Below are 26478 nucleotides of genomic sequence, written 5' to 3' on the forward strand. Positions count from 1 at the left end.
AAGCATCATCACAAGCTTGATTCCACAGTTGGAAGCACCATAAAAACAGCGTCTCAGCTCTGGATTCAGCATGAAAATCATAACACCACAAAACGATGACACGTTCTATTCATAAGCCAAGTGTCTTTTGCCCGTTTTGGATATGATCAACAAATAAAAATGGTTGTTGTTAATGTTTATATTTAAAATTATATTCCACAATTGCTGTTTCAAGGAGGTTTTTTTCCCCCCAAACAAGGACTTTTCAGATGGAATTCAGATCAATGGTGATTTTATCTGTTTAAAACGTGTTTTAATTTTTTAACAGTTAAGCTCTACTGTACACTACATTAAGTGTAATATACTTGTCATGAAAAAATATCAGAGAAATAAGACAAACTGCTGACAGGGAAGAGAATTATTACTTACTTTCATCTTCTTCGTGTGCACCTCCTTCTCCTCCTTGTACGATATCCTGATCTACATTGTCATAGTGGGATTGTCGGCTGAAATGATTGGAAGGTCTATTAATTCCAATTCACATGGAAGGAGAATAATAAAATATGCATTGTTGTCTTGGTGTATGCCACTTGGCTTTATGTAAATAACGTTCTCCCTTAAAACTTAAGAGGAAGAAAAAAACAAATGTATGCAAGTAGATGGGAAGCTTCATTCTCTAGGGCTATAATTATTTTCAATATCGTGTATGCCAAATGGTGGATGACTGCAGCCTAGTGATTTACGTAGAAGCATTTTCTACATTTACCTTAAATCAGTGCTTCTCAATCTGGGGGTCAGGACCCCTTTGGGGGTCGAATGTCTGTTTCACAGGGGTCGACTAAGACCATGGGAAAAGACAAATCCCCCATGGTGTTAGGAACTAAAGCTTCTATTCCGGCGCCTTAGGAAATTTTAATTTAGTTTAGTTTAGTTTAGTTTAGTTTAGTTTAGTTTAGTTTAGTTTAGTTTAGTTTAGTTTAGTTTAGTTTAGTTTAGTTTAATTTATTTAATTTATTTAATTTAATTTAATTTAATTTATTTAATTATTTAATTTTATTTTGTATTTATATTTGTATTTATTAGATTTGTATGCCACCCCTCTCCGAAGACTCGGGGCAGCTAACAACAATAAAAAAGACAATGTAAACAAATCTAATATTAAAAATAATCTAAAGAAAACCCAATTTAAAGAACCAATCATACATACAAGCATACCATGTATAAATTCTATACATAATTTTTTATGCCGCCCTTCTCCTTAGACTCAGGGTGGCTTACAACATGTTAGCAATAGCACTTTTTTAACAGAGCCAACATATTGCCCCCACAATCCAGGTCCTCATTTTATCCACCTGGGAAGGATGGAAGGCTGAGTCAACCTTGAGCCGGTGATGAGATTTGAACCGCTGACCTACAGATCTACAGTCAGCTTCAGTGGCTTGCAGTACAGCACTCTACCTGCTGCACCATCCCAGCTCTAATATTTTTATAATCCAACCAATCAGACATTTACAGGGGGGATGTTCTTCTCACCTTCCTGCCAATCAGCTTAAAGCTCTGTTGGGAGAATTGGTGCTAGACTTATGGTTGGGGATCTCCATGACATAAGGAACTGTATTATGGGGTTGCGGCATTAGAAAGGTTGAGAACTACTGCCTTAAATAATAGAAAGGTATGTTGGGGCAAAAGAAAGTATTGGGAGTAGTGGTGAGCAGATTGAGAGCCAAACAATTTTTAAAAATTTTGTTTTCTAGTGAACTCCCACCCCACCCTAGCCGTCCTGCTTCTTTAAATAAAAGCTCTGCTTCCGCCCGAGCCTCCTGATCCCTCCCCTTTAATTCTTGGAGCGTTGGTACACTCCCTTTTAAGCCGAGCCTGCCTCCTCTTCTTCCCCCACCCACCTAAGATGTCTCCCTCAGTGGTAGCGTCCGACCTCCCAGCTGACTGGCCTGGAATCCTGGCTTCGAGTCATGGCCTGGATCCCTCTTGCCTTGAGCTTCCCCTTCCCCTGCGCTGACCCTGCACAGCAGTGCTGCCACCACCGCCATAGGAGACGCCGGCAGCGAGCACAGCAAAGCCCCTAGCTTGCTGCCCCGTTGCCCCTGTGGGTTCTGGGGGTAAGTAAAACCAGGAATGGAGGAGAGAGCGGGAGGAAGGAAGGGAGCATCTCTACTTTGCGGAAATTTGACTTTCGTGGGCCGTCTTGGAATGTATCCCCCGCGAAAGTCAATGGACCATTGTATTAAAAAAAAAAGAGGAGCAGAATTTTAAGGAGTTTGCAATTTTGACAAATTATTATTATTATTATTATTATTATTATTATTATTTATTAGATTTGTATGCCGCCCCTTTCTGTAGTTTTCTTTCTCGAGTAAGAGACAGGGATGGGGCAGAGAGGACTGGCCCTTTGTTGCAAAGACAAACCTGAGTTGTTGTTTAAATTTTTCTTCGTCCTGTTCCGCCTGTCTCCGCAGCATCAGCTCTCTCTCTTGAAGTTGTTGATGCCGGTGCAACTGCTCCTGAAGCCTCTCGTGATGCAGAGCCTCCTGATGGTCTCTTAGGCGGCTGGCTTCTTCTTCTCTCTGGGCAGCCAGCTTCTGTTGCTCCAGCTGCTGCTCATACGCTGATTTATGCCTGGTTACAGTCTTCGCTGTGGGTGGCTCCTGGCGGAACACACATACAAGATCGCTCAAGTAAAGTAACATTTTGTTTTGCGCGCAGAAGACCCCAAGTTCTACTTTAGCATCCCAGAAGGCATAGAAAAATGTAGGCATGAGACTTTAAACAAGAGTTGCTAATTCATAGACTAATTTCCAAAGCCCTCTTTTCCAGCCTTCTTTTCCAGGTAAGAAAAAAAATATTACTACCTCATTGCTCAAAAAAAGAGAGAGGGAGAGACTTAATTAGTGCCACATTAAATACCAGAAAATCTACATTGTCTAACTCACATTTGGCTATGGCTTCCCTAAAAGGTGCTAGTTGTTCCCAACTCTAGGGGGTGGTACTCATCATTTCAATGCCAAAGAGGCAGCGCTGTCTGAAGATATCTCCATGGTCATGTGGTTGGCATGACTAAACATCAAAGGCGCATGGAACACTGTTACCTTCCCACCAAAGTTAGCCCTTGTTTTTTCTACTTGCATTTTTAATGTGCTTTCAAATTGCTAGAAGCTGGGACAAGTAAAGGGGACTCACCCAATTACATGGCACTAGGGATTCGAACCGCCGAACTGCTGACCTTTTGATCGACAAACTCAGTATCTTAGCCATTGAGCCACGACGTTCCTTAGATGGCTCCACTACTGATTATTTAAATTTCACTGCTTCCTCATTCCCAGGTCAAGGTTTACATTTATCAAACCCACCCACCACTATTTTTTCTTAAGACAAGGTACTTTATGGTGTTAAAAAAGCTCTCATTCTTGAGAGCCAAAAAAGACAATATTAAGCTAAATGAGACAACAGTTTGAAGTGTAGGCAAGGGTGGGCTCCTACCTGGATGGGAGGAAACACAGTGGGGTAGCGAAAATGGAGCTCCACCCCAGAGCACCCAATTTGCACTGAAAGATGTTGAAAGAAGATGCAGGGCGTCCTGCATAAGCCACGCCCACAGTGTGGAAGTAAAAAATTTGGTAGCCCTTCACTGGGTGTAGGACACAATTTGAATGGAAAGTTTGAATACATCCTTTGGCAGTCAAGGATGACTAGGGAGAGATGACCATTTTAAATGTTTGTGAGATAGATTAAATGTCTAAGTTTCTATAATTTTATTCTTCCTTAAAATAATTACATCAAATGTTAATGTTGGGATAATAGTTTCAGAAGCCTGAAACATCAGGAGGTCTTGGCACATTGTATATAAGCTTCGATTGGAAAATTAGTTGAAACAAATGTATATTTTGGTGCCCCAAGATATGACCTAGAAAGCAAACGCTTTTCTTGACACTTCTATTTATAGTTCTGCACAAAATGTGACCTGCATAAACTGTACCTCTGGAATTCTGGCTGCTGGAATAAATATGCATATCATATTTAAAGCAAAAGGATTTGCCAAAATATTAAGTTATACACCAAGGTGGAGGAAAGAGCATTCTGGATTCATAAAGATTAATATGGAAGCGCAAAAATCTGCCTTTCAGACTAACAAGATTATGTTAATATAGCCTTGTAGAATATTATAGAATTAATTGAACTGGACGTGCTTTTGTTCTGGATTAGGGCAAGCATTAATCTTGCCAGGCTGAAAAGACATTTCTTCCACATTGCCTTTTCAATCCAAGAAACATGGAAGATTCCTTTTTGAGATATTTGCCATACTGACATTCCTGCTGCAGGCTAAGCTGCCTCTTATCTGAATGTTCCCTGGCTGCAGTTCTTCTCCCGCCTCCCAAGGTCATTCCCTCATATTATTACAGTGGTACCTCTACCTAAGAACGCCTCTACTTACAAACTTTTCTAGATAAGAACCAGGTGTTCAAGATTTTTTGCCTTTTCTCAAGAACCATTTTCCACTTACAAACCCGAGCCTCTGAAACTGTAACCGGAAAAGGCAGGGAGAAGCCTCCAGGGGGCCTCTGTAGGAATCTCCTGGGAGGAAACAGGGCCGGAAAAGGTGGGGAGAAGCCTCCATGGGGCCTCCGTAGGAATCTCCTGGGAGGAAACAGGGCCGGAAAAGGTAGGGAGAAGCCTCCATGGGGCCTCTGTAGGAATCTCCCAGGAGGAAACAGGGCCAGAAAAGGTGGGGAGAAGCCTCCATGGGGCCTCTGTAGGAATCTCCTGGGAGGAAACAGGCCCGGAAAAGGCAAGGAGAAGCCTCCATGGGGCCTCTGTAGGAATCTCCTGGGAGGAAACAGAGCCGGAAAAGGTAGGGAGAAGCCTCCATGGGGCCTCTGTAGGAATCTCCTGGGAGGAAACAGGGCCGGAAAAGGCAAGGAGAAGCCTCCATGGGGCCTCTGTAGGAATCTCCCAGGAGGAAACAGGGCCAGAAAAGGTGGGGAGAAGCCTCCATGGGGCCTCTGTAGGAATCTCCTGGGAGGAAACAGGCCCGGAAAAGGCAAGGAGAAGCCTCCATGGGGCCTGTGTAGGAATCTCCCAGGAGGAAACAGGGCCAGAAAAGGTGGGGAGAAGCCTCCATGGGGCCTCTGTAGGAATCTCCTGGGAGGAAATAGGGCCTCCACCCTCCCTGTGGTTTCCCTAATCGCACACATTATTTGCTTTTACATTGATTCTTATGGGAAAAATTGCTTCTTCTTACAAACTTTTCTACTTAAGAACCTGGTCATGGAACGAATTAAGTTCGTAAGTAGAGGTACCACTGTACATTATAGAAATGCAATGAAGCCCAAGTTCGTCTACAATCCCACAGCCTTTTCTCCCCCCACTAATTACAAATTAAATCAATTGTTGCCAATGGCAGGAGGCACCCAGATGTTGCTACCGAGCAATGATAACCTAAAATTCTCAACAAGCGTGTCTTAAAAGTAGCCAATCTATTCTAATGAAATAGAGTGAGATTGATATCCAAATAAACCTGTGAACGGTTCTCAGGAAGACCTAACGTGATTCAGAGCCTTGGCCAATCTCAAAATTACTAATCAGACCTGGTTAGTACTCATATGGGAAAGAACAAGAATGTGCTAAATGTGATCTAGACTGGAAAGTTAAAATAAGACGGCAAACCATTTTCCATTATGGCCACAGAAATAATGAAGATCTCTAAGAACGAGATGAAGTTCAGTGAAGGGCTCCACTTAACTTTTCCTACCGGTACCGGGTTCCCAAGGCTGGTGTGGGCGGGCGGATAGGCGCCCGACACATGTGCACGTGCCCTCGTGCGAGATTTATCTTCTGCACATGTGCTTAAAGTGAAATCTCGCACAAGGTTGCCCACACAGATGAAATTCTGGAAATGTTCGCCTTTTTTTTGCTTCTGCACATGCGCATAAGCCAAAAAATGTGAAAATTGCCAAAATCTCATCCATGTGAGCATCCTCGCATGAGATTTAGCTTTGGGTGCATGCACAGAAGTGTGGGCAAGTGCTCACATGTTGGGCATGTGCACACCTGCGTTGAATGCTGGAGAAGTCTCTAAAACTCTAAAAACTCTAAAAAGTCCTAATGGAGCGCCGATCCCATTCGTACTGGGTGGGGCCCATCACTGATGAAGTTGTCCACCAAAAGACCAACTTGACTTGAGGAAGAAATGCAAGTATTCTCAAGGGGTAAAATAATAATAATTATTATTATTAGGAGACCTCACCTACAAAAAGATATTGACAAAATTGAACGGGTCCAAAGACGGGCTACAAGAATGGTGGAAGGTCTTAAGCATAAAACGTATCAGGAAAGACTTAACGAACTCAATCTGTATAGTCTGGAGGACAGAAGGAAAAGGGACATGATCGAAACATTTAAATATGTTAAAGGGTTAAATAAGGTCCAGGAGGGAAGTGTTTTTAATAGGAGAGTGAACAGAAGAACAAGGGGACACAATCTGAAGTTAGTTGGGAGAAAGATCAAAAGAAACATGAGAAAATATTATTTTACTGAAAGAGTAGTAGATCCTTGGAACAAACTTCCAGCAGACATGGTAGATAAATCCACAGTAACTGAATTTAAACATGCCCGGGATAAACATATATCCATCCTAAGATAAAATACAGAAAATAGTATAAGGGCAGACTAGATGGACCATGAGGTCTTTTTCTGCCGTCAGAGTTCTATGTTTCTAATAATAATAATAATAATAATAATAATAATAATAATAATAATAATAATAATAATTTTTTAAAATAGATTTGTATGCTGCCCTTCTCCGCAGACTCGGGGCGGCTCACAACAATAATAACAATGGGCAATGTAACAAATCTAATATATAAAAGAAAGTATCTAAAAACCCGACATTTAAAAACCATACAGAAGCATACCATACATAAAACTATATAAACCTGGGGGAGATGTCTCAATTCCCCCATGCCTGGCAATATAGGTGGGTCTTAAGCAATTTACAAAAGACAAGGAAGGTGGGGGCAGTTCTGATCTCTGGGGGGGAGTTGATTCCAGAGGGCTGGGGCCGCCACAGAGAAAGCTCTTCCCCTGGGGCCCGCCAGACAACATTGTTTAGTCGACGGGACCTGGAGAAGACCAACTCTGTGGGATCTTATCAGCCGCTGGGATTCGTGTGGCAGAAGACGGTCCCGAAGGTATTCTGGTCCGACTCCCTCCGGGAAGCGGTATATAAATCTAAAAGGGAGCCTACCTGTGAATGGTTGTGTTCTCCATCCATGTTGGTTTCCTCATCAGTCTGTTCTTTGTCCTTCCACTCATGTTCTTCTGGGACTTGGTCGAGATCATCTGTTAAGTGTTCTGGTTGCCCAGCTTGCTCCATTTCTTCTTCTTCTAATTCTTTTTTCTGCTCTTCTTCATCTTGCTCTGCATGTTGTTCCTCATCTTCACCTGCTTCTTGCTTTTCCTGAATATTTAATTCCCGTGGCCCATGACCTTCCATCACTTTTCTGTCAGGATGAAAAAGTTCTGCTGTATGTTCTCTTCCTTCCCTATGGTTTATTTCTTCTCCATCTTGTGACTGCTCACCGTTTTGCATAATCTACAATAATATAAATCATTAAACCTGAGAGGTTAGTTTCAAGTAATATGCTTCTGGACCATACACTGAATTTGAAGAGATTTACTTTCTGTCAAGCTTTCAGTAGTCTGATGTGGCAGTTAAAATATATAAAATTGGGCTAGGATTGGGAGATCGCTCAACCATGGAAGCTCCCTTAGATGACTTCAGGTCAAATATGATCATTCTGTCCAATCTATTTTGCAAGATTGCTGTTCTTTCTTTTCGTGGTTTGTTATTATAGGAGGAAAAAATGGAGGAAGAAGTTTTTGTATGGTACCTAGATTTCCTGGAGGAATGTTAATCTAATCAGCACATAAATCACAGTAGATACACTGGAAATGTTAGAAAATACATCATTAAAAAAAATTCTACAGTGATGCAGAGAGGGGGAAAATAGAACAGCTTTTGAAAGTAGTTTTGGAAGTTTTGCCTGGTGAAAAATACAAAATTCAAACTGTTACTCTTTTACTGCTAAAGTGCTAGGACAGCTTAGAATTAGGTCATCTATGAACTGCTTACGAGACTGCATAAGTTTTGTAACAGTTCACTGATAATAGGTCCATTCAAGGTGAGAATGGTGAAGGGACAGAGCTTTTCTGCTGGTTGTTGCTCAGTCTCCCTGAAACAAATGTATATTTTTAAATTTTGTTTACAAAGCCCATGAAAACGTTTATTTTTGTTGTGAGTTTTGCTAAACTTAGAAACCCACAGCCTGGGGCCTAGAAATCTTTGAACATGGCTCCAGAGATCCTCCAAACAGTTGCTACTGAATTATGTTGAATATGAAAGAAATGAATAAAAAACACATTAGTTATAATTAATATTTATAATAACCATATGGGAATTAATTATAAGAACTGCATTTGAATTATTTCAATTTTATTCCACTTTTATTTGTCTTAAGCCTACCCACATTTCTATTCTATCCTTTTGTGGCTCTTTCTCCACAAAATGCTGAGATAATTGCTGTCCTAAAAAAAGCAAAAAACTTGTTTAGAAGAAATCCAGGTTGTTGGCTAAACTGATGGTGTATTTTATACTATTTTTACTTTTTTTAAAATGTAACTGGGGTGAAGGAACATTTTTTTAAAAAAAATTACTGCAATTTTTGTCTATATAGTCTTGCTGTAAGGAATTTAGGCATTTTTAAAGATAGCACTTGTGTGCCTCGGTATACATCTTACATAATTCAAAAGCTATCCCCTCAGTCAACTCGCATTCTCAAGATGAATAGCCTAAGGATCAAGAATAGAAAAAGGAAGGTAAATACAACATACAGGGGACAACTTGTAAAGTCCAGGGAATTATGTTGCCATGTTTTATTAATGGAAATAGCTTTATTCCCAGACAAAGTGAGCACTGAAATAATTATTGGACTGATTACATACAAATTAAGTGGAATCTTCACTGAACCCAATTTTAGTTTTAACCTGTATTACTCTCTAAAACTATCTGGGCAGAAATTGCGGTATCATAAAGCTAGACTTTAATTGTAATCCATCACAATTAAGAATAAATTCACATGTATACTGCTCAAACAAATAAAGGGAACACTCAAATAACACCTCCTAGATCTGAATGAATGAAATATTCTCATTGAATACTTTGTTCTGTACAGAGTTGAATGTGCACAACAGCATGTGAAATTGATTGGCAATCAGTGTTGCTTCCTAAGTGGGCAGTTTGATTTCACAGAAGTTTGATTTACTTGGAGTTATATTATGTTGCTTAAATGCTCCCTTGATTTTTTGTTTTTTTGAGCAGTGTATTTGTCAGAGATAGAAACAGATGTTTCTCATCACTTATTATGACTCAAGAATTAAGGCCATATTATGCATGATCTGTTGGCAATTTCAACACTGGATTCCTTTCCATAGTTGGGTATCAGACTGCTAAGATGGCATCGGATCAGAATATCTCCGGGACCGCCTTCTGCCGCTAAAATCCCAGCGACTGGTTAGGTCCCACAGAGTTGGCCTTCTCCGTGTCCCATCAATGAAACAATGTCATCTGGTGGCACCCAGGGGAAGAGCCTTCTCTGTGGTGGCCCCAACCCTCTGGAATCAACTCCCTATGGTGATTAGGATTGCCCCCACCCTCCTTAAAACCCACCTCTGTCATCAGGCATGGGGAAATTGATTCCCCTGGGCCGTTTCCTTTTTATGTATGGTTTGTATGAGACATATGATTGTTCTTACATTAAGGGGTTTTAAACTGTTTTAATTATTGGATTTGTACTGTTTTTATTGTTGTGAGCCGCCCCGAGTCTTCGGAGAGGGGCGGCATACAAATCTAATTAATAAATAATAATAAATAAAATACATTAAGACCTGGGGCATCATGTGTGGAATTAACCCTTAAAAACCCCTTCAATTTGCCTATGTAAATTTGTATTTTAGCTTCACAGCTAATGTCCCACCTCAGTAATATTCTTGGAACCTGTTTTTCTCAATGCCACAATCCACAATTACTTCTGAGAGCTGTACTTTCCCTGTTTGAAACACCCATTCCTGCCGCTTATTCTTTCTTGATTTTATTATTATTTTTTCATCCTAATTTTTTTTTGGGGGGGGGGGCAGACATTTATTAGGAAATAAAACTGAAGCTTTTTTATGCCCAAACAGGACGATATCTGGAATTTAGACTGTTTTACCTTGCTTAGGCTATAATAATGTGGCATTTGGAAAGAGCAAAGATCTCTATCAATGTTTTATTAAACACAAGCATTCACAAAGGGACCATATCTGATTATGCATGGTTGTCCATATGCTGTGGGAGTAAAAAAGGACACAAAGGTCTCTTTTCGGATTACTTCCAGCCTGCGCAGCCTAAGCTAAATCAATGCTATGATTCATACTTTTATATTATAGACCACTAGCTTGCTTGTTCTTGTGCCAAGGGTTGCATTTTGTTGATGCAAGCAACCAATCTCCCAATTAAAACATCTCTACCAGAACAGATACAAATGGAAATGGGGGGGGGGGAGAGAGGTAGGAGAGCAAATGCTAGGTAACAACCTGTTCCCTCATTAGTTAAATAGGACAAGAGGTTGTTAGTTGCTGAAAATCAATGGCACTTTTTTAACGTGTATGGTAGAAAACACTGAAAACCTGTCTTAAACCAGCAATACAGGTTCGACTACTGTAATGCTCTCTACATGGGGCTACCTTTGAAAAGTGTTCGGAAACTTCAGATCGTGCAGAATACAGCTGCGAGAGCGGTCATGGGCTTACCTAGCTATGCCCATGTTTCACCATCACTCCGCAGTCTGCATTGGCTGCCGATCAATTTCCGGTCACAATTCAAAGTGTTGGTTATGACCTTTAAAGCCCTTCATGGCATCGGACCAGAATATCTCCGAGACCGCCTCCTGCCGCACGAATCCCAGTGACCGATTAGGTCCCACAGAGTGGGCCTTCTCCGGGTCCCGTCAACTAAACAATGTCGGTTGGCGGGCCCCAGGGGAAGAGCCTTCTCTGTGGCGGCACCGGCTCTCTGGAACCAACTCCCCCCGGAGATTAGAACTGCCCCTACTCTTCCTGCCTTCCGTAAACTCCTTAAAACCCACCTTTGCAGTCAGGCATGGGGGAATTGAAACATCTCCCCCTGGGCACGTTTAATTTATACATGGTATGCTTGTGTGTGTGTCTGCTAGTATATGGGGTTTTTTTAAATCTTTAAATATTTTAATTAATTGGATTATTTATGATTTGTTTCACTTGTTGTGAGCCGCCCCGAGTCTTCGGAGAGGGGCGGCATACAAATCCAAATAATAAATAAATAAACAAACAAACAAACAAACAAACAAACAAACAAATAAATAAATAAAATAGCCCAACTAGGAAATCCCAGCTTCATCCATGTGCCAGATGCTTTGCAGTCTGCATTGGTTGCCGATCAGTGTCCGGTCACAATTCAAAGTGCTGGTTATGACCTATAAAGCCCTTCATGGCATCGGACCAGAATATCTCCAGGACCACCTTCTGCTGCACGAATCCCAGCAACCGGTTAGGTCCCACAGAGTTGGCCTTCTCCAGGTCCCATCGACTAAACAATGTTGGTTGGCAGGACCCAGGAGAAGAGCCTTCTCTGTGGCGGCCCCGGCCCTCTGGAACCAACTCCCCCCAGAGATTAGAATTGCCCCCACCCTCCTCGCCTTTTGTAAGCTCCTTAATACCCACCTCTGCCATCAGGCATGGGGGAATTGAGATATTCTTTCCCCTAGGCCTCTACAATTTATGCATGGTATGTTTGTATGTATGTTTGGTTTTATAAATAAGGGTTTTTTAGTTGTTTTAGTATTGGATTGTTACATGCTGTTTTTATCACTGTTGTTAGCCGCCCCGAGTCCACAGAGAGGGGCGTCATACAAATCCAATAAATAAATAAATAAATCATGGCATAAGGGTGACCTTGAAAGTGGGAGAGACCGGCTCTTTTTGATCACCTTAGCTGTTCTTTTTTTTAAAGTATTATTGAAATATATACTTTAAAAATAGAACACACAAACACTTAAGACAAACAATTATAGATACACACACAAAGGGAAAAAAAGAATATTCAATTAAATTATTCACATCCATTAAATGCAACATCTTCTTCGTCATTTTTACGGCTATTACAGATGATGATATTGGGGGAAAAATTAATTCCGATTATTTGATTTATACACGTGTTTGTTTTGCTTTCAACCACCTTAAATCAATCAATATTACAATATCTCAATTAGTACAAATCAAATGGTTCATAATTTATCTTTAAAATGTTATTAGTTAAGTAACTTTATCCTTTTTATTTTATATTTAATTCCTAACTATATATTAATTTTGTTCATAAGAACATAAGAAGAGCCATGCTGAATCAGGCCAAAGCCCATCTTTTCTTGTTTCTAACCATTCATAAAATGTATTCCAAGTTTTACAATACTCTGAGTCTTATAATGCTTCTGAGCCTTAGCTGTTCTTAGCGAACATCATCCTCTTTCTCAGTGGCAAAAGAAAATTAAGAAGTAAAAGCTGGGTGGGGAAATCTCCCCTCCCCTGCTGAACAAAAAATAAACTAAAAAAAGGTTGGAAAAAAATTCTCTGTACCTGAAGAAACTCATGTCTCAAGAGCAGAAGAAAGCACAGATACCAAGGGAAAGGTGGCCGATGGAACTTAGAACATAAGAACATAAGAAGAGCCATGCTGAATCAGGCCAAAGCCCATCAAGTCCAGCATTCTGTGTCACATAGTGGCCCACCAATTGTACATGGGGATCTTGAGCCGAAAGAGGAGGCAAAAACCTCCCTTTCCCTTGACCCCCAACAAGTTGTACCCAAGCGATTCCTGCCTGCCTCAACCAACATAGAGGTGGCATTTGGACATCCATTTCAATAATCACCGATACACTTGGCATCCATGAATCTGTCTAATCCTGCCTTGCAGCTATCCAGGCTGACAGCTGTCACGACCTCTTCTGGAAGTGAATTCTATAAACCAATGACTCTCCGGGTGAAGAAATATTTCCCTTTATTTCTCCTCACTTTCTTACCTATAACTTCCACCATTGCTGGGGCTGAAAGACAAGTTATTTTTTGGAATTCAAAATTAGTAATTCTTTGAAACAGATAACAAATATGTCAAACTTGCAGCCCGTGAGCCGGTTGTGTCACATGCTGGCCACACCCAGTTTAGCGAAGAGGAAAAAGTTGTGATACGTCACATGACAATGTTGTGACCACGTGAGTTTGACATTATCTGCGAGACCGCCTTCTGCCGCACGAATCCCAGCGGCCAGTTAGGTCCCCCAGAGTTGGTCTTCTCTGGGTCCTGTCGACTAAACAATATCGTCTGGCGGGACCCAGGGGAAGAGCCTTCTCTGTGGTGGCTCCGACCTTCTGGAATCAGCTCCTTCCAGAGATTAGAACTGCCTTGACCCTCCTTGCCTTTCGTAAACTTCTTAAAACCCACCTCTGTTGTCAAGCGTGGGGGAACTGAGACATCTCCCCCTGCCTATGTAGTTTTAGTGCATGATATGACTGTATGTATGTTTTTTATATTGGGGCTCCTTGCTTTTTAGACTTTTTAAATGTACTATTGTTATTTTAGATTCTAATTATTAGATTTGTCATTATGTATTGTTTTTATCATTGCTGTGAGCCGCCCCGAGTCTACGGAGAGGGGCGGCATACAAATCTAATAAATAATAATAATAATAATACTGCTCTAGTGGGTAGTTAGGAAGTAAGGTGCCTACTACTGATAAGGTATCCCTGGACACATCCCTTTCTAGTTGCCTTTTGGATGGATGGATGGATGGATGGATGGATGGATGGATGGATGGATGGATGGATGGAAAGTAGGCAGGCAAAGTAAACCACCAGCCATTTATTTATGCACATATTGATTAAATGTGCATAGCCGAACTCGCAACAACTCTGCGAGGTTCACTAAGTAAAATAGCAGTAAAATTACACAAAAATAAAAACAAAGGAACAAAATATGACGTTATATTTATTTATAGAATAATTCTGAGCTCCACAAAGGTCCCAAAAAGATACCAGAGAATAAAGCAAACCAAGCGGTTTCAAGTTTCTCATTAATTCGCTTTACATTGGAGAAATGATGCAGTTTTCCTTATCAGGACAAAGAAATTAAGTGGCTCTCCTCAACATGGTGCTCTGTATTTCTCTGAAGCCTCAAATGGGTTCAGGCTAATATCCAGAAGTGACTTGTTCAGCTGCAACTTGTACAAAACTTGTACTGACTAGAAGAGCATCAGAATGCATAGAAATTGATTCTAGATACTGTATCTGCAAGCCCAAGGGGGAAAAAAAACCTTCAAGGGATAACTTTGAAGCAGTGCTAACCTGAAGTACCCTGTGAAAGATTTACACCACTCTAGTGGAAAGCTTTCTGATAAATTGGTTTATTGTGACCCACCGTATCCAATATAGTAGCCAATTGTGAGTGTACCTGCCAATTACTTGAAAAATGTCAAATGGGATTCTGTGCACATATTTACGGTAGGATACTCCTGTTTTCCATCATCTGTCCATCCAATGTTCTGCCTACGTTCTGCCTTGTATTAATATTTCTGCCTGGTATCAATTAATAATATTAATGTACTTAATAACATTAAGTATTCTGCTGTTGCAGTGCTGTTGAAAGCTAGTGAAGTTTTCTTTCCTGGCCAACCTGGAGAAAGATTGCCTCTCTAGCCTTGATGAAAACTGCATTTGGTACCGGTAGCTTTCTAGCTGGGCTTTGCATTGGCTGGGGGCACTTGCCAATACCAGCAGGGAAAGGGGAAAGGTTAGTGGATTTGGGCATGGTGGGACAGAGAGAAGGCAAGTGGAGAGGAGGAGCGAAGGCCAGACTTCTGAGGAGTGCTGTGGGATGGCAGGAGGCCTGCATATTTATTTATTTAATTGGATTTGTATGCCGCCCCCCTATGCAGCCAAGCACTCTACTTGCTTTTCCTACCGCCTGACCGCACTGTTCACCCATTTTGAGACAGTCAGAAATCACTACCCCTAATCTTCTGAGGTTTTTGCTAAGACAGAACTGCCAATACAATACTCATGGTCTTCAACAGGCCAAAGAATAATGGCCAGAGCCACCTATGAGTTTATGTAAACCTGCTCTGTAAATATCCTTGCTAAACGTTCTGACAGGTTTAGGTTACTTAAGCCCCATCAGGTTTTTTGTGTGATAACAATAGTGGAGAGAATATGTGTATTTTAGGATTAAAACATTGGAATCCTGATATTCGCAGAGCTGGCTTTCCCCCCTTTGCAAACATTTCATTAATTCTGACATTTGAAAAAAGAAAATCAAGCTCAGTAAACATGAAAATCCCCAAAGAAACCTTTTTTAAAATGAATATTTATGACTTGTTTCATTTTAAATGAAGACTGGCCATTTCTGACAGCTTTCTGCTGGATTCCTTTATCCTTTGGACACACATAAGAAAATGAGTCCTACATGGTAGTGCTGGAAATGCAAGCATCCCTCCCCTGATGACACTGATGTTTTTCCATAACTGAAAATCTGAACATCTAGAAATCATATTTCACCTCTATCCTTTCACTCTATGTCCATCTAACAATTCCACTGTACAGTGGTATCTTGGTACACACTGTTAATTGGTTCCAGGACACACAATGATTACCCCAAACAATAAGTATCAAACACTCCACCCCCCATAAGGAATAATATAGTGTGTCACAAGAAAGCCCAGACAAGTTCTAGCTTGTCAAATGAATTTTCACATAAAAATGCATTGGGTACCAAATTTGATAAGTTTCAAGGCAGCTGAGTAGTTAAATTATTCAATTCTTATTGCTATATAGTACGTCACAGGAGTGGGTACGCCCCCTCACATTTTGTAAATATAAGTATATCTTTTCATGTGACAACACTGAAGAAATGGCACTTGTCTACAATGTAAAGTAGTGAGTACACAGCTTGTATAACAGGGTATGTGAGGCCAAAGTCATTTTCTTTGGAATCTTAGGCCTGCCATACTTTGTATTCTTCTACTATGCATTTTCTACTGTGGGAAAATGGGAGAGGGGGGGAGGTTGAAGTTGCTAGCATGTAGTCATAACAAATTGTTTCTAGAAAGCCAAGGTCATCCTTTGTCTTTGCACCTGTGCACCTGCATGGAAAGAGATGGGTGGATTCTGCCAGCATGGCAATGGAGCAATGATTTTTCCCTCAAGTGACAAAAGAGTGTGTCCTTTGGGACAACCATAACCTGGCTGATTGAGAATCTCCATAGCTTCTTTACTTTTCTAATTTTTTTCTTCTCTTTTGCACCTTTCATTCTCATCTTCTTTTCTTTGTATTAGGTTATACTGTTGTAATTAAAACCCTTATTAAAAATCATTCACAAATATAAAAATATAAATATAAAATATAAAAATATTCTATATTTAGGGTGCGTTGAGTTGCTAACCCTAGTCAGACTGATTCAAACTTAGCATACATGCCAATAGCTGACATATGATTGATTTATTGATTATTTCTTCATTGCTTATTTGACCCCTATGACAATCATTAAGTGTTGTACCTCATGATTCTTGACAAATCTATATTTTCTTTTATGTACACTGAGAGCATATGCACCAAAGACAAATTTCCTGTGTGTCCAATCACACTTGTCCCTTACAATAATTCTATTCTATTCTGTCCTGTCCTGTTCTATTCATAGGGCTGTGAAATCCATTATGATGTGAAAAATGTACAATATTTATTAATTCAAGGCATTTGCATAAAATGGGAATCAGGTCAAATTACTCAAAATGACCATTGTAAAAATTGCAAATGGGTCTTGCAATCAAAATAGTTGATGTCAAAATTCTAGTTCAAATTGTCATTTTCTGTTGTCAATAATTGCCAATTGGTAGTTTCCGGTATCCTTCATCCTATTGTCCGTTTTCAAGATTTCCCCACACCCCAAAATATATTTTCTCCTGAAATTTCAGGCTTCTGCCAAACCAGCTAGGACTGTCCTTGTTATACATGAATAGTTATATTCTGCCATTTAGAAATCTGGCTCATTACTAATTCATATGCCTGGAACAGTGGAATAGGAGTCGAAGACATTGATGAAGTTGGAATCTGATTCAAGAATCTGCCAAAAACTTCTACCCTTCTCCAAAATTTCCTTTAAGCCAAAAGCAGATTGTGGCCTGCCTACATTTGAAGATGGAGTACATAGCAGCAGAAAATGAAGAAATACATCAGATCCTGCAACTGAAATACTTTTCTTAATTTGTATTATTCCTTCTCTTCCCCACCCTCAACTCAGAAGTGAGGGAGTTTCATTTTTAGGCAATTTTTCACCTATCCTAGGAGGGATCTCTAGAAGCAAGAACAGATTCCACTGTTAGACTTGGCAATAAATCAAATCTTTACTGTTGTGGTTGGCTCTGCCCAGCTCCTGCCTTAGGGAGGTGGATGCAGGGGAAACTTCAACATGTCACAGGCCTGTGTTATTGCCGACAGAATCAGTTCAGAGTTTAGTTTCCTTGGACGAAGAAGAAGGTGGCAGTGACTCGGCAGAGGAGGGCTTGGCACACAGCCAAGGCAGTCAATTTTCCTTATCTTCTATTGCTTCATATGATGACATTTTGGACCCATGTAAGCACAGAATTATGCGTAGAAGAGACCAAGTAAGAACATATTACAGGAAATAAGGGAGGCCACCTGTGTTTGGGTGGGGCTCCAGTAATTAGGGCTGCTGCTATAAATAGCAGCATGTGGGTTTGGCCATTATGGAAGAATATCTGTTCGCAGTTCGTCAGGAATCTTGTGTGCTGGACTTTGTTGCTTTTTCACGCCTTTGAAACCAAAGCAGAGCAACGTGTGTGTGTCTCACTTCGTTGGAAGAAGGGGTGTGAAGTTTCTTCACAGCTGCTGGCTAAATACTTAATGACTGCTTTAGGGAAATTGTACAAACTACCCGGTTGTTTTGGGAAGAGTGCTCTTTGCAATACAAAAAGAGTGCTTAGTTTATTTTGACTTTTGTGATAAAGAACATTGTTTTGAATTTTCAAACGTGTGTGTGTCTGAAATTTGTACCCTTGAATTTTCGGGAGACTCCTACCAGAGAGCCCGGCAGAACACTTACTATGGCCAACACACTGGTGTTTATTAAATAATTGCTAGAATAAAGTACCGTAAGTTTCCTTTATCATAGTTGGAAGCTGCTATTGCCATAATTATCACAATTCCTCGTCCGAAAACTAAACTTCCAATTTTCATATCCCGGCTGAGTGAAAACTATCTTAGGAAGCTACCATTCAAGTTTTTTTTAAAAATCGAGTTTTAATGTGATATCTAGATTAAATCATTTGTCCAGCTCAGCTTCTCTTCTCCTGCCCTTTGAAATGATAACAGTGACCTTTTTAATAGGATTGTTACATGGACTACTGCTGCAGTAATGTTCAGAGCACTGTACCAATGCTAATAACCATGATGATGATTAAATAAGATTGCTTTGCCTTAATACAGTCAATTCATATTACCTCTTTTTGCTCTTTAGCGGCATCTGTGCCCTGTGCTTTGGAATCACTCAGAGGAGAAGGCACAGGTGTCACAGGCAAACCATGTGGCGACTCAAATTTTTCAGGTTTCTGGAAACTGGGCATCTTTTTTAAGGTGTCCTTCAACTGCCTGTATTCTTCCACCTGAGACTAGAAATCAAATGTAACCATTAGATTTCACTGATAGAGAAGCTGGTCTAGGTAATAAATGCAGGGAAGCAAGAGGCTCCGAGCTGATGCAGGTATTTTAACTAAACATGCACAATTGATCAAAAATGCCCATGTGCTAAAAGTACATCTTTCTATGCGGCAGAGTGCATCAGTTTAATACATTACAGCAGACATGCAAAGTCTAGCAGAAAATCCCCATAGCCCAGAAAGGGGATTAGTTTTTCATGCCACGCAGAAGAGGAAACTGTCAGCAGTGAATTATTACATCTTCCTTCAATCTTTGGGAAGGGAAAAAAATCCACCCACAAATAGAAAGCATAATTGAATAAAGTGGAAAGAAGGGAAGGTAGGGTAGTGTAGGGGGAGGGAGGGAGGGAGGGAGGGAAGGAGAGAGGAAGGGAGGAAGGAAAAGAGGGGAAAGGAAGGATGGATGGAAGGAAGGAAGGAGGGAGGGAGGGAAGGAAAGAAGGAAAGAAGGAAAGAAGGAAAAGAGGGGAAAGGAAGGAAGGATGGATGGATGGATGGATGGATGGATGGAAGGAACGAAGGAGGGAAGGAAGGAAAGAAAGAAGGAAGGAAGGAAAAGAGGGAAAAGGAAGGAAGGATGGAAGGGAGGGAGGGAGGGAGGAAAAGGGGGGAGGAAGGATGGATGGATGGATGGAAGGAAGGAAGGAAGGAAGGAAAGAAGGAAGGAAGGATTGTCTTCTTCAGTTGCCTTCATAAACAAAATGTTTAAGAATGGATCAACCCCAGGACTTCTTGGGAACTCTTAGAGAGAATCTGGAGAATAAAAAACTGGGAAATATTGCTAAATTCAGCCTGCTGCTATCTATAGAGTTTAAAAAGAGTGACTCTTGATAAAATACATAAGAGAGAGAGAGAGAGGTAACAGAATAACTCCCTGGAACAAACTACAGATCATTCTCCAGCACTATTAGTAGGTCACAAGTGCAAGGCCTGGTGATAGAGCCACACCAATAAACACCATCTAGTTCAAAACTCCCTATAAATCCACACGATGAAGGCTGCATGTGGAGTTAACTTTAATAGCCTCACAGAGAAGGAAGACATGATTGAGTGGATGGAGTAGCAGTGATTATTGGCTTTTTGCAATGGGCCTGTATTATACCTGTGGCTAAGAGCCGTGGTGGCGCAGATATAGCAGGCTAATTCAGCTCATTGCCAAGAGTCCTCACTGGCTCAAGGTTACTCTGCCATCCATCCTTCCAAGGTCGGTAAAATAAAGAGCAAGATTGTTGGAGGGCAATACGCTGATTCTGTAAGTGGCTATAGCTGGAACACTAAATTGTGCTTGCCGCCGCGGCTCGTAACTGCTTGGGGGCCAGCGCAATTTTGCTTCTGGACCTGTGAAGGTAGCAAAATTGTGCACGGAGCCACAGGTGCGCCCGTTTTTCGGCAGGGGTGGAAACAAAAAACCTTGCCAAAACACCGGCGCACCTGCGGCTCCATGCATGATTTTGCTACCTTCACAGGTGCAGAAGCAAAATTGCATTAGCCCTGCAAGCACTTTCAAGCTGCAGTGGCAAGTACAATTTAGCATTCTGGCTAGTAGCCCACCACTGGCTGTAAAGTACTGTGAAGCGGTATGTAAGTCTATGTACTATCACCACTGCTATACAACATTTTAAGCACGAAGGTCTGCAATCACCATCTATCTAGCAAACATTAAACTGGGCCTACTTTTCCCTGTAAAATACCTAGTGAAATTATCACTGGAAAGAAATTATAATACTACGTAGATAAAAATAAAATTATTTTCATCAACTTAATCGCCAAGTAGATAGAGACTAAGTTTAAAATCTTTTTCTTCTTCAAAAAACAAAACAACTGTGTCATTACTTTGATAGAAAGAAAACCTATACCACGGGTAGGCAAAGTTGGCTATTTTATGACATGTGGACTTCAACTCCCAGAATTCCTGAACTAGCATGATTGGCTTAGGAATTCTGGGAGTTGAAGTCCACAAGTCATAGAAGAGACAACTTTGCCTACCCCTGCCCTATACCACTTTAGACAAATGTCTATCCAATCTGTTCTTAAAAATGCCCAGTGTTAGAACAACCACAGTTCTGGAGGCAACTTATTCTACCAATTAATTATTCTGTCAGGAAATTTTTACTCAATTCTAGGTTGGTTCTCTCCTTGATTATTTTCCATCAATTGCTTCTTGTCCTGCCCTCAGGTGCTTTGGAAAATAGGTTAACCCCATTTTCTCTGTGGTACCCCCTCGAATACTGGAACATTGCTACCATGGCACCCCTAGCTCTAATTTTCATTAAACTAGACATACTTTATTGTTGTGGTTGGCTCTGGCCCAGCTCCTGCCCCAGGGAATGGGGAGGTGGATGCAGGGGGAAATTCAACATGTCACAGGCCTGTGTTATTGCCGACAGAATCAGTTCAGAGTTTAGTTTCCTCAGACGAAGAAGAAGGTGGGAGTGACTCGGCAGAGGAGGGCTTGGCACACAGCCCAGGCAGTCAGATAATCTCCCTTATCTTCCAAGGAAGATAATCTCCCTTATCTTCCATTGATTCAGAGGATGACATTTTGGACCCACACAAGCGCAGAATTATGCGTAGAAGAGACCAAGTAAGAATATATTACAGGAAATAAGGGAGGCCAACTGTGTTTGGGTGGCGCTCCATTAATTAGGGCTGCTGCTATAAATAGCAGCATGTGGGTTTGGCCATAGTGGAAGAATATCTGATCGGAGTTCGTCAGGAATCCTGTGTCTTCTGGACTTTGTTGCTTGGAAAACAAAGCAGAGCAACGTGTGTGTGTGTGTGTGTGTCTCATTTTGTTGGAAGAAGAAGGGGTGTGAAGTTTCTTCACAGCTGCTAGCTAAGTACTTAATGACTGCTTAAGGGTAATTTGTACAGACTACCTGGTTGTTTTGGGACGAGTGCTCTTTGCCATACAAAAAGAGTGCTTTCTTTATTTTGCATTTTGTGATAAAGAACATTGTTTTGAATTTTCAAAGGTGTGTGTGTCTGAAATTTGTATCCTTGAATTTTCGGGATGCTCCTATCAGAGAGCCCGGCAGAACACTTTTTTTAAATTATTATTATTATTATTATTATTATTATTATTATTATTATTAATTAGATTTGTATGCCGCCCCTCTCTGCAGACCCAATTCTTGCAGCTGTTCTTCATATGTTTTAGAAAACTAAGATGTCTCTCCATATACTCTCCATATACTCTCCATATGCGCCAACAGGTTTCCCTGTTCTCATCCACTTGCTGATATGAAAAGCACTCCTTTCCAATCAACAGCCGATAGGGAATTAAACTTTAAGAGCTTCTGAAAAAGCTCTGCTGATATCAGTGATGACAGGTTTTAGCTTAATGCCAAATAGAAGACATTTAATCCAAAGGCAGGAATAGAATCATGACCAGCCTTCGCTAATAAAGCAGAAACAATGGAATTGGCTTTAATTGGTAGCCAAGGAGATATGCTGTGTTCAAAGGACAATTCTGAGCCCTGAGACAACCAGTTCAAGGTAAAAAGATATGCAGAGCTGCCATGTCTCTTCTTGCTCAAGAAAAAAAGATGTAATACATGAGTAATGATGAAATGGACAGGCAAAACAGATAAGGATTTTTTTCCCCTGTTACTATCTGTTTATCACCTTGCCCCCATTTTTGAAATTCAAATCATATGTGTGTTTTGCTTTTTAAATGTTGTGGTTGACTCTGGCCCAGCTCCTGCCCCAGGGAATGGGGAGGTGGATGCAGGGGAAAATTCAACATGTCACAGGCCTGTGTTATTGCCAACAGAATCAGATCAGAGTTTAGTTTCCTCGGACGAAGAAGAAGGTGGGAGTGACTCGGCAGAGAGGGCTTGGCACACAGCCAAGGCAGTCAATCTTCCTTATCTTCTATTGCTTCAGCTGATGACATTTTGGACCCACGCAAGTGCAGAATTATGCGTAGAAGAGACCAAGTAAGAACATATTACAGGAAATAAGGGAGGCCACCTGTGTTTGGGTGGGGCTCCAGTAATTAGGGCTGCTGCTATAAATAGCAGCATGTGGGTTTGGCCATAGTGGAAGAATATCTGTTCGCAGTTTCATCAGGAATCTTGTGTGATGGACTTTGTTGCTTTTTCACACCTTTGAAACCAAAGCAGAGCAACGTGTGTGTGTATGTCTCTCACTTCGTTGGAAGAAGGTGTGTGAAGTACTTAATGACTGCTTAAGGGAAATTGTACAGGCTACCCAGTTGTTTTGGGAAGAGTGCTCTTTGCAATACAAAAAGAGTGCTTAGTTTATTTTCAATTTTGTGATAAAGAACATTGTTTTGAATTTTCAAACGTGTGTGTGTCTGAAATTTGTACCCTTGAATTTTCGGGAGGCTCCTCTCAGAGAGCCTGGCAGAAAATTAAATAAGGGGTTTTTAGTCACTTTTAAATATTAGATTTCTTGTACATTGTTTTATTATTGTTGTGAGCCGCCCCGAGTCTACGGAGATGGGCGGCATACAAATCTAATAAATAAATAAATAAATAAATAAATAAATAAATAAATAAATAAATAAATAAATAAATAAATAAATAAATAAATAAATAAATAAATAAATAAATAAATAAATAAATAAATAAATAAATAAATAAATAAATAAATAAATAAATAAATAAATAAATAAATAAAACACAAAACAAACTGTTCATCAACAGATGGTTTTGTTCACTATGGTTACAATGGGCTGAGGAAGATATGACGGGAGATGGAGAGAGCAGGCCACGATAGGAAGCAGACAAGGAGCGATGGATCCTCAGAGGTGGGATTCACATAATTTACCTACCGGTTTGGCTAGTACTGAAAATGTGAGCGCACCCATGCGCTTTGCTTGCCTGTGTGGCTTGCACACATGCGCTTTGCTTGCCTGTGTGGCTTGCACACATGCACATGGCTTGAAAACACAACTAAATAGCATGCCATAGGGTCAGAGTGAGTAGGAAGGCCCACCCACAGGTCACTACTATCAGTTTACCCAAACCGATTTGATCCGGCTGAATACCACCTCTGACTTCCCTGTTATCTTCTGGTTCCTCAGCCTGATCCAAAATCTTATTAAGGCCCCCTTGGCTTTAATTTTGCTAATATTTTATAACTGTGGAAGCAGATTATTTTATATATTTATTTATTTATTGGATTTGTATGCCGCCCCTCTCCGCAGATTCGGGGCGGCTAACAACAATGATAAAAAACAACATGTAACAATCCAATTTAATAAAACAACTAAAAACCCTTATTATAAAACCAAACATACACACAAACATACCATACATAATTTGTAATGGTCTAGGGGAAGGAATATCCTAACTCCCCCATGCCTGGCGACAAAGGTGAGTCTTGAGTAATTTGCGAAAGACAAGGAGGGTGGGGGCCGTTCTAATCTCTGGGGGGAGTTGAGATTAGGTATGCTGTTCCTTTTATTTTTACTTCCCTTCAACAACATTTATTTGTTGTTGCCTTTCGTAAACTCCTTAAAATCCACCTCTGCCGTCAGGCATGGGGGAACTGAGATATCTCCCCTTGCCTATGTAGTTTTATGTATGGTATGTTTGTGTGTATGCTTTTTAAATAATGGGTTTTTAGACTTTTAATATTAGATTTGTTATTTTAGACTTTTAATATTAGATTTGTTGCTGTATATTGTTTTATTACTGCTGTGAGCGGAGAGGGGCGGCATACAAATCTAAATAATAATAATAAATAATAATAATAATAATAATAATAATAATAATAATAATAATAATAATTTATTTGTAAAACCTATTGGCTGTCCATCTAATCTCAGGTAATTATGTAACAACATAATTACTCTTAGGAAATAAATATTCATTATTCAGATGTAAATTACCTAGCTACAGTCCTGGCAGACATGAGGCAGAATCTAATTCTCAAAGTAGAATGACTAGAGAATGACCTTGAAGGACAGAGAAAGACTAACTAGCCAAGCAACAATTGGCTACAGGGAGGGATCAATCTATTCCAAGAAACTAATTGGAGGAAACATCTCAACCCCCTCCCTGATTTACATGAAAAATAAAATGAGAAGATTGGGAGAATGTACATGCAAAACGGCCTTGCAAAATGATTTCTAAAGTCTCTACAGTCGCGGACCATATATCTGCAGTGATTCCCTTAACAATTATGGCAAGAAAGATCATAATATGGGGCAAAAGTCATTTCACAACAGAAATGGTGGACTCAATTGTGGTCACAAGCCAAGGACTTACCTGAATATTACTATAGCTGTTCTAATTAAAAATAAATAGTTTGGCACTGTTTTCTTAGCTTCACAATTCTGCTATAGCAAAAATCCTTCTAGGCATGCAGATCTTGCCCAAGAGGGCAGCTGGTTATTAATCAGAGAACCCACTTGCATGCATAAAAGTTACAGACAGCAGGAAAAAAGAGAAGCAAGAAATATTAGAAGATTTTTGGGGGGAAGGAGAGGGGAAAAAAAACCACCACTGCTAACGCAACGCCGATCTGGTGGCTGACCTGCGCAGCTTTTAGTGCGCTCTTGTGTTCTTCCAGTGTCATTGCAAGCTGGCTGTGTTGGGAGATTAAATTCTTATGCTGAAACTACACAAAAGAAAATACCACATCAAATGTTGAGTCCCAAATGTTTCTTCAAAGCTTAAAAGATATTTCTTTCAGGAGGCTGTCAAGCATTGACCTCTCACTTGCATTTTTCAACTTTGCTTTTATTAAATACATAGCAACACCTCGGTTCAACACATAAATTAAAAGCAGTAGATCTTTCCTCTTTCTCGCTGTTAAATCAAAGAGTATGTTACCTCTGACATCATCGTTATGCCTGGCATAGATTATACCATTTATGACAAATGTGTAATTGTAGCAGGGGTTTCGTTCGTTCCATTTAAGTTCATTAATATGAGGTACGTGCATTTTATCAAACTTTAATAAACGAGAGGTGGGTTTATGCAGTCACAATTAGAAAAAATAGATTGAGAACAGACATAAACCTTGATTGACAAACTTTAGTGCACATGTTAGCTGCTTCAATATAGTCGTGTGGGCGATTTAATACGCCATCGTTTTAAAAAATGACTTAGCTTGAAAAAAATGCTAAAATTGATTTTTCTATTCTTAGTTCGCCTTATACATCAGAACCCAAATAGCCTCTAAAGTTAAATAGGCTGTCTTTTCTAATTAAAATGAACCCCACAAAGGAAAGCTTAGCTTTATACTGTCCACACGTATAACACACATTATTCTATTCTATTCTGTTCTGTTCTGTTCTATTCCCATCCCATCCATTCAACATACCAGCTAGTTTCATAGGATCAATAGTTTTGTGCATGAATTTCTACAGAAAAGTATCCCATCAATAAAGTTATTTCCTCATACATTTCAGAAGAAAAATGGTTCTGAACAAATAAGGACGTTTCTTCCACCATCTAATGCATTGACATTTCTATGAACTCCATGTGCTAAAAAAAACCTATTAGGTGTAATTATTGTATCGATTTCAATACACCACAAGCAACATTTATATGTTTTATTTATCCATTATTTATAAATTGAACACAGACAAATGTTCTCTGTGGATACTGCCTTTTTACTCTAGCTTTAAACTGATTCTGAAGCTCATAATTCTTAGAA

At 40.2% G+C, this 26478-nt stretch overlaps 1 protein-coding gene across 4 annotated transcripts in view; it reads right to left on the minus strand.

Moving 5' to 3' along the window:
- GOLIM4 (golgi integral membrane protein 4) overlaps positions 1-26478 on the minus strand; it is a 118678-nt gene that overhangs the window by 35775 nt on the left and 56425 nt on the right. For 2 of the 4 annotated variants that reach the window (XM_070753605.1, XM_070753601.1), the window contains exons 7-11: positions 25351-25434; positions 18625-18792; positions 7238-7585; positions 2404-2642; positions 409-485 (exon numbers count right to left, since the gene is read on the minus strand). In XM_070753605.1, the coding sequence (XP_070609706.1) occupies positions 409-485; positions 2404-2642; positions 7238-7585; positions 18625-18792; positions 25351-25434 (916 nt within the window). The remainder of the gene's footprint in view (positions 1-408; positions 486-2403; positions 2643-7237; positions 7586-18624; positions 18793-25350; positions 25435-26478) is intronic. The other 2 variants (XM_070753603.1, XM_070753604.1) reach the window with 2 other exon arrangements.

This window comes from Erythrolamprus reginae, chromosome 5 (genome assembly GCF_031021105.1).
Source record: "Erythrolamprus reginae isolate rEryReg1 chromosome 5, rEryReg1.hap1, whole genome shotgun sequence".
Taxonomy (NCBI): Eukaryota; Metazoa; Chordata; class Lepidosauria; order Squamata; family Dipsadidae; genus Erythrolamprus; species Erythrolamprus reginae.